The sequence below is a fragment of the Physeter macrocephalus genome, chromosome 12 (genome assembly GCF_002837175.3).
Source record: "Physeter macrocephalus isolate SW-GA chromosome 12, ASM283717v5, whole genome shotgun sequence".
NCBI classification, from domain to species: Eukaryota; Metazoa; Chordata; class Mammalia; order Artiodactyla; family Physeteridae; genus Physeter; species Physeter macrocephalus.
The window spans coordinates 13,244,523-13,260,349 of record NC_041225.1 but is presented as its reverse complement, the minus strand read 5'-3'; the positions used below and the strand labels follow the sequence as shown (position 1 = coordinate 13,260,349).

At 39.1% G+C, this 15,827-nt stretch overlaps 2 protein-coding genes across 3 annotated transcripts in view; one reads left to right on the top strand and one right to left on the bottom strand.

The window, feature by feature from the left end:
* Positions 1 to 6,673, bottom strand: part of ZC3H8 (zinc finger CCCH-type containing 8) — a 46,261-nt gene extending 39,588 nt beyond the window's left edge. The window contains exons 1-2 of the mRNA XM_028497131.1: positions 6,289 to 6,673; positions 1,753 to 1,838 (exon numbers count right to left, since the gene is read on the bottom strand). Of these exons, the coding sequence (XP_028352932.1) occupies positions 1,753 to 1,838; positions 6,289 to 6,673 (471 nt within the window). The remainder of the gene's footprint in view (positions 1 to 1,752; positions 1,839 to 6,288) is intronic.
* Positions 6,663 to 15,827, top strand: part of ZC3H6 (zinc finger CCCH-type containing 6) — a 53,083-nt gene continuing 43,918 nt past the window's right edge. For both annotated transcript variants that reach the window (XM_024129794.3, XM_055088885.1), the window contains exon 1: positions 6,663 to 7,097. In XM_024129794.3, the coding sequence (XP_023985562.2) occupies positions 7,066 to 7,097 (32 nt within the window). In that variant the 5' untranslated portion in view covers positions 6,663 to 7,065. The remainder of the gene's footprint in view (positions 7,098 to 15,827) is intronic.

Here is a 15,827-nt window from a genome sequence, read left to right as displayed (position 1 = left end):
AATGTAAACTATGGATGTTAATGTATCAATATTGGTTGGTTCATCACTTGTAACAAATATACCAAACTAACATAAGATGTAAATAACAGGGGAAACTGTGTTTTCGGGGGGCAAGGAAACTTCGTACTTCTCAATTTTTGTATAAACCTAAAACTGCTCTAAAACAAAGTCTATTAAAAAACAGTTGATAGGGGGCTTTTGTGAAATGAAGATGCCCAGGGTTAGTTGGGGGAAAAAAGGATGGGTACTAAGTGCCAAGAGGATTCGGAAGAGAAAAAAGCACATTGGTTGGGAAGGCTTCTTAAAAGGGGTATATTTGAGCTTGGTCTTGAGGTAATTTCCATTCGAAGAGATGAAGTTAAATGGGCAACACACGTGGAGAGAAATGTATCAAGGCAGGAAAATAAAGTACACGTTTGAAAAATGGGGGGCTTCCCTGGTGGCGCAGTGGTTGAGAGTCCGCCTGCCGATGCAGGGGATACGGGTTCGTGCCCCGGTCTGGGAGGATCCCACATGCCGCGGAGCGGCTGGGCCCGTGAGCCATGGCCGCTGAGCCTGCGCGTCCGGAACCTGTGCTCCGCAACGGGAGAGGCCACAGCAGTGAGAGGCCCGCGTACCACAAAAAAAAAAGAAAAATGGGGAATTATTTAGTTTTGCTTAGTATAATGCCAGTATAAGGGAATCGTGGGAAAAAAACCTCAAAAGGTAGGTTGGACCAATGATAGAGAGCCTGACTTGCTTCTCTTAGTGAAGGACTGTTTGACTCCTGGCAGGAATCAGGGTCCACTTCACAGACAAGACAAGGGAAGTTCTTTGAAGCCAGACATCTTCCCCAGAGAAGTGGTACTTTCTCCTGTTGTTTATATTATTGGCAGTCACCTTCTTTTGTACATGAATCATTACTAAAAATTAAGAGGAAAATTGAATTAAGCTACCTTTAGTATCCATTCATTGGAGGAAAGTGCTGTATTTCAAAACTCAAATTATAGGACTTCCTGGCGGTCCAGCGGTTGAGACTCCACGCTTCCACTGCAGGGGGTGCGGGTTCCATCCCCAGTCAGGGAGCTAAGTTCCCAAGTTAAAAAAAAAAAATTATTACCATACATACTTTTTCACATAAAATGTCCAGCATACAGCAAAAGATAACCAGGCAACCAAAGGAAATTAAAGTGATAGGTTAAAAAAAAAAAAAAAAAAAGCACAGCAAAATCAGCAAGCAAGAAAAACTGACCTGCAAAGGCATCAGATACTAGCCTTTTCAGATAAAGACTATAAAAAGCTATACATATGTTTGTGGTAGATTGATTCCCAAATGGCCAGTAGCAAAAATGATTGTAGTGGTTATGAATATTTCATCCTCAATTTGATATAAATATGTATGTATACACATACATGTGTGTGAAATATAAATATGTATATTTTATATAATATATGAAATCTTCCCCTCTCCCATTCTCCTACTAACACATGATATATTAATAGTAGTTAACTTTATATCTCATTACTCAAGTTATTTGATATGAAAGGAGTGTGACTGAGCTAAAGGAAAAACTAGAAGAATAAACATCACCCAAAGATGGAAAAGAGAGTTTTTATCCTTTTTAGGGGAAAGGGTTAACATGTTTTTGGCTGAACATTGTGTAGCTGCATCATAATAGGCAAAGGCATGACTTTGCTATTGTTTTTATTCTGGCTGGAAGTTAAGTATGAGTTAAAGTGGTACATATGGGTGCCTAGTTGAAAAGTGTGTACTTGGTGGTTTTCTAGTGTGTCATCTCGGCTGGGCTGCTCTACGTTTTGCAGGATTCCTATCTTTGCATGTTTCCGGTTAGAATGGGCTATCAGAGAGATGTTTGCACAAAATTTGTAAGGTGGAAGTGAAACAGCAGTCATATTGTTTTTATACTCAGGAAGTTACTGCAGGGGTGACAGATGCTGGTGCAACACATGCACATTATCATTTATCTGCTAGTTCACCTTGCTGAAATGGGGCAACAATCAGACCTTCAGCTGACACACCTTCCCACAGATCTTCCTTCAGCTTCTCCAAATTCTGGGCAAGGTATGTTTAGCTCCATGATAAAAGGCACAAGATTCTCCTTCAAAGCACCCACATCATAAAAGTTGGATGTGGTGAGAGACTAATACAGGTTCTAGTTTGTCCTTAAGGATTCCAGTTCATTTCTACTCTCCTTCTTTACATCCAACTTCCCTTCCTGAACTCTTGCCTTGAAGATCTTAAGTTCTAGACTCAGACAAAAACTTTACAGAGATTATTTTAAACAGTTCCCACAATTGCATAAGACCAACTGCCTGTAAATCTATCTGTCTCTTAGTGATTCTGCTTCTCTGACTGAACCTTGATTAATAAGACAGTCTTTAATAGAAAACTAGACAGGGTGGAAGAGGAAATTAGTGAACTGGAAGACAAGTCAGAAGAAACTATCCAGAGAGACCTCCCCACCTTTAAAAAAAGAATCTACAAAAGAGACTATTAGAAATAGCAATAATAAATCAAAATGTCTAAATATAATTAACTTTAATCACGAGAAGAGAAAGAGAACAAGGCAGAGGAAATGTTTGAAGAGAAAAGGCTAAGATTTTCCAGAATTGATGAAACATACCAATCTACACATCAAGACACTCAACAAATACCAAGCAAAATAATTAAATGAAATTCACGCCTAGACACATCATAGTGAAACTGCAGAAAAGCAGAGAAAAATTTTAAATCAGCCACAGAAAAAACAAGTAAATGTGTCAAAAAATTAGATGGATTGATGGATGGATAGAGGGAAATATAGATAACTAGTAGTACACTAAAGCAAATAGAGTAAAATATTAACAAAGTAACAAGAAACAGAAAATTGTAAGAAACCACTGGGGATCCAACAGTAATGGTGGAGTTTGCAGGAGGAGGTGCTACTCTGAAATGTTGTCCATGGTGGGTGTCTCGGGCTTGGGATGGGGGCCCCTTGGGAGGTTCGTGGGAGGAGAAAATAAAAAATAAACTTTTATGAAACAGAATCACAGACATTTGAGAGAATTTAATACATGTTAAAGAATAGATATTATATAGACCATGCCCTAGAACACATGATAGTTGAACTAGAAGTTAAGGATGAAAGCTTTGGGCTATGAATTTCAGAGCAAGAAGCCAACAGGAGCCTGTGTTTATAATGACTTCTGTGAGCCCTTGCATCAGTCTTGGACTCCTACCTCCAAATATCTTTTTTTTTTTTTTGCGGTACGCGGGCCTCTCACTGCTGTGGCCTCTCCCGTTGCGGAGCACAGGCTCCGGACGCGCAGGCTCAGCGGCCATGGCTCACGGGCCCAGCCGCTCCGCGGCATGTGGGATCTTCCTGGACCGGGGCACGAACCCGTGTCCCCTGCCTCGGCAGGCAGACCCTCAACCACTGTGCCACCAGGGAAGCCCCAGATATCTTGTTATTAAAGAAACTTAAAGCCTGTTTTTAGTTAAGCCATATAGCTGAGTTTTCATTATACGCAGTCAAGTTCAATTTTAACTGAGTAAGCACCCTTGACCCCAATTAGTATTTTGATAAATGCAAACTTCACAAGTGCAAATTATTAGACTCTAAGCTCCATGAGAACAGACATCCCAAGTAGTTTATCCACAACTCTGTGCTCAGAAAATAGCACAATATCTAAAGCATACTGACATGATCAGTAAATCCTTGCTGAATAAACAAATCAGTGAATCAATTCTTCTAAGATTAAAAGGTGGGGGTCAGGGATATAGAGAGCTCAGCACATACCATTCCTACTACTGGAAAAAACGAACAAACCCACATTTCTACTGCAGGTGTACATGAGTGATATCCTAAAATAAAGACTATTGTTTTTTTGTTTTTTTGCATCAGAAAATGCTTTCACAACTGCTGAGAGCTGCCTCTGAGTTCATTATCTTTGGGGAAGAATATTAAAGACTTCGGAGGCAAGTATTTAAGAAACAGGCTTAAGGAAGTTCTGATGACTTTTTTTTTGGCCGCACTGTGGAGCTTGGGAATCTTAGTCCCCCAGACCAGGGATTGAACCCTCGCTCTTAGCAGTGAAAGCTGGGAGTCCAAACCACTGGACGGCCAGGGAATTCCCCTGATATGACTTATTGACCTCTGAATTCTACGTTTGAGACAGACACCTGAAGTGTACTATGGACCAATCCTGACCTTTTCCATCTGAGGCTATCAGAGAGCATGAACTAGAGAAGGGACCACCGCTGTCTTTTCTGGAGATGGAGCCTGCCATCTGTGTCAGTATCTTAATCTCATTTGGAGGCAACATTTTGAAAGCACTTTTGCAAAGCCTGGGCTAATATCCAGGTGCTTGTTTTTCTTAGCAAAATTTCCAAAGAATGTGATTAAAACAGGTATTTATTTGTAAAGCACCCCCCCACACCCACCCCCGCCCCCGCCAGAGACTGGGAGACAGGGGCTTATCTTCCTGATGATTACATTTCAAAGGAATGGCTTTTAGGTCCTTGAGAAAGACACTCCTGAATTGTAGGAGAAACAAAGGTACAGGGGTCAGGGGCCTGTATCAGGTGTTGGCTAGAACAAACAGTAATTCTCCCGGCAGCACTGAGCTTTCTCAGACGGGCGTTTTAATGGGAGCTGGGAGTCCTCCTAAGGATCTGGTCTTAATGCTGCTAGAAGTCATGCTAGAATATAGCTGTCTCTTGGGGCAGAGGTTTCCCTGGAGTTGTTATGTGCAGAGAGTTCTGCAGTTCTTATGGTCCATCTTTCAATGTTAGGTAACATTTACGAGGTTGAAAACTAATGATCTCATTTAATCTCTGTGATGAATGCATGCCTTCTTAATTTAGGCAGTTAAAGAAAAGATGAGGAATGCTGAGCTTGGATTAGCCCTTAACTTAAATATATTTTATCTAACATCTCTGAGCACTTTTAGATTCGAAACACATAGCTTCAAAGGAGCACCACATCCTGCCCTCCATACCACCCACACTGTCACTCCCTTTCAGCTACCCAAAGGAAAAGACCAGGGCCTGATGCCCTATTAAGTGGTGTGCATCAAGGGTTAGGAAGGAAGCTTTTCATCTAGGGAAAACTGTATTCATTGCTCCACACCACAGCAAACCAAAGACCCTAAAGAAAGTTCGAAAGAGATCCTGATGCCCCCAGATATAGGGGAGAGGAAAAACTGAAGTGCAAAGAAGGAACAGCAACTGTTTACCTCAAACGTCCTCGGAAAACTGCAAAGATATGTCTCTCCTAATTAGCTACAGGAAGATCTAAGTAACACAGCTACAATGGAGACAAAGTAGAGATTCTAATGTAACTCCAAACGCTCATATAGCTGCTTTTGAAAGTTTCCTAGAAATGTATTATGTCCAAAGGTGGCAAGTGCCTCCAGAATTATCCATCAGTGTACATCTCCTGTCAACGACTGCATTCAACTTACAAAATAAGAAAAAAGTGCGATTTTTAAATACACATATCCACACTGTTTAATTGAAAATTTAATCTAATTGCAATTGCTTCTAAATGCACTGCACTTATGCATCAGAACACATTTACTCAAAGGAAGTCAGATATTTGAGAGGATTAATCAATCCATCACGTTAATAAAAAACAAGGACCTTCCTTCAAAACTCAGTAGCCCACTAAACAGGCCAAAATGTTGTCATTAAAAATTCTTTTTCTAAAGATCACGTTCGTAAGTGTAAAGAAACGTAATAGCTAGTTGTTTTTATTTATAAACTATTCGTATGTATTTTGCATATAAAATATCAGCGTTTTTTGTTTTTGTATTTTTTGCTTTTTGCGGTACGCGGGCCTCTCACTGTTGTGGCCTCTTCCGCTGCGGAGCACAGGCTCCGGACGCGCAGGCTCAGCGGCCATGGCTCACGGGCCCAGCCGCTCCGCGGCATGTGGGATCTTCCCGGACCGGGGCACAAGCCCACGTCCCCTGCATCGGCAGGCGGACTCTCAACCACTGCGCCACCAGGGAAGCCCAAAATATCGTTTTTATGAAATAATTCAAAACCTATATGATTCTTTTAACGATTTTTCTGTCATTATTAACTAATAACCGGGTAAATTTAATATTAAATATCAGAAAAAGTTACATGCCAAGTTTTCCTCACAACGTGATTCTGAGTATTAAACATTACAAAAAGAGACATTCACTACAACCTTGAACCAGAAAGTACATTTCCCCATTATTTAAGCAACCAAGGTTTTTTTTTTTAATGACGACTCAAAAAAAAGAAAAAATGACGCCTCAGCAGCCGCGAGTTATTACCCCACCCGGGCTCACACCCGCTCATGGCTTTAAGGGCCCGTTTGTTAGGGCACGTCTGAAACTCCCCATCAGTGGGAGGCGGCGTCTCGCAGGGAAAACCTCGGACCGGGGCGGACCGGCCCCGGAGGCGCGGAAGGACTGCAGGTCCCGCGGGATACCACCCCCTCCCTGAACTACTCCAAGCGCCGCCCGGCACCGCCATCAGAGACTGCCTCCTCCGCCGCTTCGCAAGGGAAGCGTGAGAGCTCGCCCCCGGAGGTGATTGACGGGGCGTCTCCTCCAATGGGCGGCGCACTCGGCCCCGGCGGGCTGGGCAAGGGCCGCGGCACGCGGAGGAATCTCTCCTGCCCTTTAGTCCCGGGCTAGGTGTTGCGGCAGGCGCCATTTTACCGAGTCGCCTGTCGCGGGTGCCGCCATGTTGGTGAGGAGAAATCACCGTTACGGCCACTGTCCAAATCCCCGCGTCGCTGCGCGCCGCTCGCCCGCTCCCAAGCCTCAGCCACCGGCGGCGAATAGAGACTAAAGCGGCAGCGCCGGCAGCGCGGGGCCGTGGCCCAGTGTTTGCAGTTAGAGCCCCACCTCTCTGGCGTGGTTGTTAATAGACTGGAAAGTCTGTGTCTGTGTCGCTCACTAGTAACCGTGAGTTTTTACCACTTCGTCACCTCCCGGCGGCGGCCGGGAGCAGGTACCCGCAGGCGGCGCAGGGATCCTCCCCGCGCCCCGCCGCCGCCGGCCTCGCAGACCTGCCCTCCAGCCCCGCCCCGTTCTTGACCAAACATGACAGACTCTGAACATGCAGGGCACGACAGGTCGGGAACCCTTCTTGTCTGTCTTTCTGTCGGCTGAGAGGAGGGGTCTGGGGCGGCGGGAGCGGGCCGGGGCCGCGCGCCTCCTGCATGACTTAGACGTCTCTGTGTGGCTCCATCCGTCCCATGACGTGCGCCCGGATGGAGAGCCCGGGCCCGCGGCCGCGGGGAGGCCGGCCCGGCCGCGCCCGCCTCCCCGCGCGGGGTCCTTCCCGGCCGGCCCCGCCCCCGGCCGCACGTGCGAGCCCCCCGCCCCCGGGCGGGCTCGGCGGCGCCGGGCGGCTCCCGCGCGCCGGCTCGGGGCTGCGGTCCAGCCCGCGCTCGGAGGAAGCGGTTCCCGGTGCGGGGCCAGGCGTCCCCCTCCGACGAGGACCCGCCAAGAATTGTCAATAACTGGTGATTTATTTGACTACTACCCTAGTACACTCCTAAAAATAAACGTGTGGTTTTTTGGTCTTTTTCTAGGAAAATTTTAAGCAGATCCTAAAGGCCGTGTATCTGTACAGGCTTACCCCTCGCAATTTGAAATGGCAAGTTTCAAATGTTAACACAAAATAGTTAGACTTTGCAAACCTGAGTGTAGCACAGATCTCTCCTAAAGTAAAAACTCCATGGATCGTCCAGTCTAGCCCGATTTTCTAAATACTGTGATGTATCATTGGAACATTTAACTGAGATTCTGATTTTTTATCTTTACTATGGCTTAAGAGGCCTATTCTTCCGTTTAACGGTTTGCGGGTATTTACTATTTTAAATAGCGCAAGTAGCATCCTTAAGTTTCAGTTAGGTTTTGAATTCATATTGATATCCATCTTAATCGTTAAAAAAAGAAAGGGTGGGCTTTCATTCATTAAAATTGCTGGAACAAAATCCATTGCATCTGATTCTTATTTAGAATATTTAAAAGATCCAGAACCCGGCAGTTACTCCCTTGTGAATAGCATTAGTCAAAAGTGTACATTGTACTCTAGGCTGTATACGAATTGCTGAAGTTTTACCTGTGGAGTAATGTGACCTGTTTTGGTAAAGTATACCAAACACTTTTTTTTTTTTTAATCCAAAAGCAGAAATCACAAACATAACTGAAATTTGAAATATCGAAATATCTGGCAACTTTGAGAGGGATAAAAATGTTATTTTAACAATCTTGGTACAGTAATAATAAATGTAGACGGCCAGAAGGAAGTTAATTAAACGTGTTGTAATTTTTAGAAAGTAAAAAATGCTCTTAAAAAAATGATGGGTATGTAAGCTTGCACTTGACACATTTTTCATGATTATTTTACATTATCCTGTTATTAAAATGAAAAAAATTCTTGGAATGGGTTAACTAATACCCTGCGAAGTTTCCCACTCTATCTGTGGACAAAGCAATGATGGGGTTTTGCTAATGCAGCCTAAAATTCATTCTTTTCTGTGAAAGAAGGAAATCTGTTCTCCGATAGTTCACAGAGCAACTTCAATATGTAGAATTATGTATTCTACATAAGGAAGCAACCATGTTGCCAAATTCAGATATCGAATTAATTTTCTAGTAAGGAACTGTGATGCCAAACTTTAAAAAGAATTTGAAATTTTAAAATACTGAATTAGAAATTAAAAATAAAATTTTAAATAATTCTTTGTAAGGTATATAACCAGCTTGGTGGTAGGAAGTAGAGATTAAGCAGTAGTGTATTTAGTCTTTTTTTTGTTTTATATTAGGATTAAGAAAACAATATTTTCTAGTGATTCCTGAAGCAAAAAGGTTAGCTCTCTTTTAATTTATCCATTTGTTAAGTGGCAGTATTATTCTGAGGCAAGAAGTTTTATCTTTTTCACACCTTTTTTAGTCAACCTACATGAAAAACAACTATATCTAAAAACAAAGTGAACTAGGATTCAGGAGAAGTGGTTCTAGCTCCAACTTTGCTTCCACTTAGCTTTGTGAACTTGAGCAGGCTTAGTTTCTTAATTGTTAAGAGGGTTGTGTAAGAATTTTTCGAGTTCTACAGAATCAGTGGTTCTCAGCCTTCTCTGGGGAGCTTTTTAAAAAATGTTGAAATCGTTTCCATTGGTCTGAGCTTTAAGATTTTTTAAAGCTCCTCAGTTAATTCTAACATGTATCAAATTGAATACTAGATCAATATTAGCTAATCATCAGAATCACTTTGAGGAATAAAGATTTTTGTCCTGTCCAGAGCAACTGAATCAAAATCTCTAGGGGGGGAAAAAAAAAATCTCTAGGGGAGGACTGTGGTAATCTTTATTTTTAACGGGCTCCCTGGGTAATTCTTAAGAAATTTGGGAAAAAATGGACTAATCTGTGGAATCCCAAAATATTCTGTGCTTTCATATTATAGTTATTTTATACTGTAATAAAACTTTCCATGAATTAGATGGAGAAGATATATGAATTCTGGTATTTGGAGCTTGGCATTCTCAAGGATATTCTTTTTTTGTCATTTTTGAAAATTAACATATTGGAAAAAAGATACAGGAAAAAAGTTAAATCTGTGATTTTTATTTACAACTGGTATAATTATACAAATTAAAATATTACTGTGATGGTTTACATGAGAATGAGATTCTGCATGTAAATGGAAATTCACAGAATGCACAATTTTTTCTTTTAAAAAATTGTTTTCTTGTACATGTTTTATATGGTGAACATTTTGCATAAGATTTGTTTGCCAAATGAGTTAACTTTAAAAAAAAATACCCATTTGTACTTTCCTTTAAATATTTTCATGCCTGGAGTGAAAACGTTGTATTTTTGTAAAGTGTTATTAATATAAAAATACCTATAAATAAACTTGTGCCTATGTAGACTGTTAGAAGAGGACTTCTGCATAGATCTTTAGAATTAATTAATAAGAGGTGGAGAAGGAGTTGGAGCAAGTCAAAGGGAGATAAAGTTCTTGTCTCTCTTTGCATTCAGTTCTTCCCTTTCATCCAGTTCTCTTAGGCACAGCTCCAGCCACCTAGCTTTATATTTCAGCTGGATGTTGACCTAATTAAAACAACTCAGAGATAACTCTTAAAGTCTAAACACTATGAGGCCCTGCTCTGGACACATCTACAGCTGAGAAGGAAAGATAAATATATACCCAAGTAATTGTTACATATTTTTTGAAATATGCTAAAGGTAAAAAGTTTTTAAGGGCCTGCACTGGGGAAAAGGATAATTTTAACATGATCAGTATGAGAGTTTGTGATTCTCAGAGTCTAACTGATAGGAGGTATGGGTAATACTTTACTTTGGGAGGAAGTTATTCTTTGCCCATGATAAACAACCTTCCCACCTTCTTTCCCTCCTCTCCCCGCTTTCCTTCCTCTTGTAAACCGAGATCACCAAAACTCCAGCTAGTCAGAATTGTAGTAGTTTATATTTCCCCTTCCTTTCCCTCCCCCACATAGCGATTGAAACCTTACACCGGAGAGTACGAAGAGGTGAGGGTGAAGAAGATGATTACACTTTCCATTTGTAACAGGGCTTTCCTTTGATTCGCATATTAATCCCATGAGGTAATATAGTATTGCAATGTTCAGTAATCTCTCTGAGATCCCACAGATAGAGCCTAGGTAAGAATCCAGAATGCAAACTCCTACTGCAGTGTTATTTTTAACTCTTCATTAAGTTTGCATGGGGAAGTAATCCAGTAAGTTCTAGCCTTTACTTGAATTGTTTGGGATTGAAATGTGGTATATTTAAGAGAGCCCGTTTTCTGAATGAAACCTTGGTTCTGATCCTAGTTTTTCCTCTAGCTTGGTTAATGCTCTCTTGTTTTTCATGATTATTTTTCTTATTTGTGAAATAAGGTAGTTGAACTAGATTGCTTCCAATTTCCCTTCCTACTTTAAGAAGTCAATAATTTTCATTTAAAAAGTTGCAGATGCCTTTTCTTACATCAGAGTTCACTTTGATGTCCTACACAATGTCTGGTTTTACAAACAACCAGTCAAATCGTTATGCTGTACACCTTAAAGTTACACAGTGCTGTATGTCAATTATATCTCAATGAAACTGGAAGAATAAATAAATTAACTAATTGCCTAGTGAGGGAAGGCATTGACTCCAGTAAACAAGAGATTGGTAAATTTCCCAAATTCAGAGAGTAAATCAGTGGGAACTCAAATAATCTGACTCCAGAGCCCACTCTTTTATGGTAGAATAGACATCTTCATCACATGAGAATGTGTATATATATCAGAAAGCCAATTTAGTCATGTAAAACGAGTTTTTAAGGTGTCCTAAGTTAATTATCATTAAAATTATAACATAAAACCACATAAAAATAATCTGTTTATAAAAGTGGTACAAAAATAACCTAGATTTAGAACTCATGATACTCAATATTATACATATGTTGCTGTTTATAATTAACGTACTTGAATTCATTTGGTCCATATAGAAAGAACAGATATTAATGTCTTCATTTTATAGTTTTGGAAACAGATTTAGAGGGTAAATAACTTGACCAAGGTGGCTAAGCAGCTGAGAAGCACAATCTGTGTCTTAATGGCATTCGGTTTCAGTACTCTTTATGTTGCCTCCATTTTGTCATAAAGATAGGAAATCTGATATCAGATGCTGGGTTGGATTTGGGACACTTAAAAGGTTTTTTTTTTTTTTGGTTCTGTGGTTTTTTTGGAGGTATTACTTGATCACAGGAAATTTCATCCTAGTTCATTATAAATTCATCTTATATGACAAAGGGTTTTTCTAAATCTTAAAACATTAAAAATTGAATTTATAAAGAATATTACTTTTTTCACATTATTTTAAAAGGGATTATGAAATCAATTAAATTAACTAACTTAAATCTACAAATTTTTAACTATAGAAAACACAAGTTTCAAACTATTAAGGGAATTCATTGAAAATTCGTAAGAGGTCAGAAGAACCGATACCTCTTTGCTTGGATTTTCCTTGAATACTTGGCAGCTGACGATAAAATGTTAGATCACTGGTACTTGTGTGTGGGGTTAAGTTCTTTATAACCTCTACTCTTTGGCCTGTAAAGGAGGTTGTGGGTTGATTTCTTTCCTACACCCTTGGAGTACATAGGAGTCTGTTTTAAAATTATGTTTTGTGCAAGCAAATGAAAATGAAATAGAATAACGCATCTAAGTTAGAAATACCTACATATTTGACTTTATATATATTACATATATATGTATATATACATTTTTTTTTCCGAATGCCAAATGTCCAAGTGTGAAAACCAGTATTTGACTAAAGCTAAGGCTGAAGCCATAGATTAAACTTTTGAAATATGTGAATAAATCTGAAATATTGTCCCTCAAATTATTACAGTTTATTATTAGAAATTTTAGTGATCTAATTTTTAAAATGGGACATTACAGTATAGTAACAATAATTTTCAGCCCTGCCTCTTGTCAGGTGCTCCTGTGATTACTGTAATGCACATGATAGTGAATGGAGGGTCATTTTCAACTCAGATTAGTGGAATTCAAAATAATTGAGGGAATTTTTTTTCCTCTAACATTTTCTTTTTTATATATTTTGTAACTCTCTGGGGCAAACATGATTGATTATGTTGCACATAACTGGAGTTTTTTCTCATGAAATTTTGAGGTAGCAAAGTTAACATTCTGTTTTTCATTTATCCACAAAAGATGTGAATTCCCAATGGGATTTTTTTTTTCTTGAAAGATTTATGGAATTAAATAATTAAAGACTAAACAAAGTCTTTAGAAGTTATGTTGTTGAATGATGTGAAAATTAGTATGCCAAATAATTGAACAAAGTTAGAATTATGACATATAACTTCTATTATTCTACTTTGCATTTTTTATTTAAATTTTTATAATTATTTGTCAGTTCAAAAGATATAATCTTTCTAAAGTCGTCAGCTAACTCACTCTTGCAATATTATTACTCTTTTTCTATTTGACTATTTGAAAATTAATTTCTTTTGTATGTAAAATAGCTTTCATAATCAATTGTGACATTTTTCTCTTGCATTAATAATGTACATTTATACTTCATCTAATTCATAAAATGTCAATATATAAAGCACACAAGGAGATTCTAGTTCTAAATTGTACCTAAAATACCTTCTTAACTTGGAAAATGAATATTCAGATACTAACAGTGAAATTCACTTGACATGGCCTTTTAATATATGACCTTGTTACACTAAACTAATGATCACACAGTCCCTGATCATGTCACATTCAGGGATACCAGAGCTGACTTGAAGCAGGCCAAGGCAGAACGAAGAAAGGTACTTTAGTTGGATACTTCAGGCAAAGCCTATTTTGGATACTCCCACCACACTCCCCAAATCCAGGAGCCCCAGTTCCTCATATTATAGTTAATCTGGTTATCAGTTAATTTGGGATATTGGACACTTATATACCAAGTATACTTTTTGGATATTATTGGGTCACAGGCAGTTTTACCCAGCTCATTATAGATTCATTCAACAAGACTTCTTCAACTTTTGTTTTGATATCATGATGCCTAGAAGATTGTTTTCTGGCTTTCAAATTCTAAGGGTATTTTATTTGCTGAGATTCGTTTCTGTTGGATTTCTAGCTTCTCTGGTCAACGTCAGAGGACCTAAATCAAAAGGATAAATTGAAAGGGAATGAAAGTAAATGAATTTTAGCTTAGTGAGATAGCAAAGATAGTGAATGAAATATAAAAAAGAATTTTAGGGAGAGGCCTAGTGGTTAGGATTCTGGGCTTTCACCGCCGTGGTCTGGGTTCAGTCCCTTGTCGGGGAACCAAGATTGTGCAAGCCACATGGCGGGGCCAAAAAAAGGAATTTTTTAAATGTAGTCTCAAAAAAAACTATGGCAAGCTAATTCAGTTTTAATTATGTTATAGTCTCTGCTCATGGCATAAAGGATGTTTGAGGAATGGTATGGTTTTCCTTCATGATGTTAAACATACAAGTTTAAGGATGTGTTAAAAAAATTTAATTTCATAAGTTAATACACAGCAGTACCTATTCTAGCTGGCATTGGATGGGGGCAGGGAATTAAGCATTAACAAATATTCTATCAGAAACCAAATTTGTGAATTGTTTTGAAGGAACTCTTAAAAAAAATACATGGCATGCCTTCCTGTCTTACTAAATAGACAGTTACTGATTTCGCTTTTTTTCTTACTTAGGATCATCATGAATATGTATTGTCATCATAATCCCTCTGAATACTAGGTATTATACTCCATCTTGTGTCTTGCTGCATTCAGGAGACTTTGGAAATATGGAAACTTTCACACAGACTGTCGTTGCTAGGTGTTGCTTAATGATAGGATAAGTAGAAATACCCTCAGGAACAGACTCCAAACTTAGTCTACCCCAGATTCCTTTCTGCTTCTACTTGTTTCAGAGAGTTTTTCATTGTTATTCTCTGAAGGAAAATAAGAGAAATTTCCCGTTAGAATCCATGCTCTTTGGATTTATAACCTTTCCCAGTTTCTGTGGAAGTACCTGTAGTCTAGGATACCCATTTTATTCACATGCATGTATTTCAAGTAGATCACAAGAAGAAAGGAAACCTGTTGAGGGCTGTCTACTAGGTACAATGCTAAGTAATTACCTAGTTTTATCTCACTTAGTCCTTAACTCTGTGCTGGTAAATTGATTCATTACATTTTGTAGTTGAGGAAACTGAATATTAGAGGTTCAGATCATTTGTTCAAGGTCATATACCTGGAAGCAGAATTTGAACCCACATCCTTCTGGCTCTAGAACCTTTCTTCTTCTGCCCTACTATGATTTTTAAGTATTCAGTTTTAACATATCACAAGTTTAAAGCATTAAATAGTCCTTTTAATAAATCTGTTGTTGGTTACTTTTCTTGTTTAACACTCCTACTTTAATTTCCAGGTTCAGGTGACCTCACTTTGCCAGAGCCCTGGGTCCTCAGTAAATAAGAGAGGTTTTTTGTCTGTTTGATTTTGGTTTGCGTCAAAGCCAACTACCTTATTAAGTATTAGACATTCTTTTCTGGATGTTGGTGCTTAACCCTGTCTTGTTTTAATTGAATGGCAAGCCTTAGTAATAACATAGCAATTTTCGTTTCTTCTAACATTCCTTTCTTCCTCTCTCTGACTTTGATGTAGAGAATTTCATTTGGTGTAGGCGGTTACCTGAACTGCACCCCTTTTTATCAGCTTGCTTGGAACCCTGAGATGAAATAGGGAGACCCATTTTCCAGCTCTCATGATTTGATCAAGTCTTTTTACCTCTTTTTTTTAATCTGTTCAATAAAAAAATTTTCCTTTGAGCACTTAAAAACATACTATTCATTAAAAAGAAAACCCTATAGCATCAGTCCAACTGGTCTAGCCTGGTGGCTCTGTTTCCTGACAAATATTAAAATAACTCCTGTGGAATTGAAGTAACTCACACTTACTCTTTTTTAAATTAATTTTTATTGGAGTATAGCACATTTACTTTACGTGTCAGAAATGCAACTTCCAGACCGCAACAGTTTCTCTGTATCATCTCTTAAAATACCACCCAAATCGTGTTGATGAAGTTTCTTTTTCCCCAAATTTTATTACTTTAAACTTACAAAAATGTTGAAAAAATTTTTGCGGTAAACACCCTCATGTGCTATCCACCATTTGGTACGATTTTTTTCTTTTTTTTTTTTTTTTTTTTTTTTTTTTTTTTTTTTTTGCGGTACGCAGGCCTCTCACTGTTGTGGCCTCTCCCGTTGCGGGGCACAGGCTCCGGACGCGCAGGCTCAGCGGCCATGGCTCAC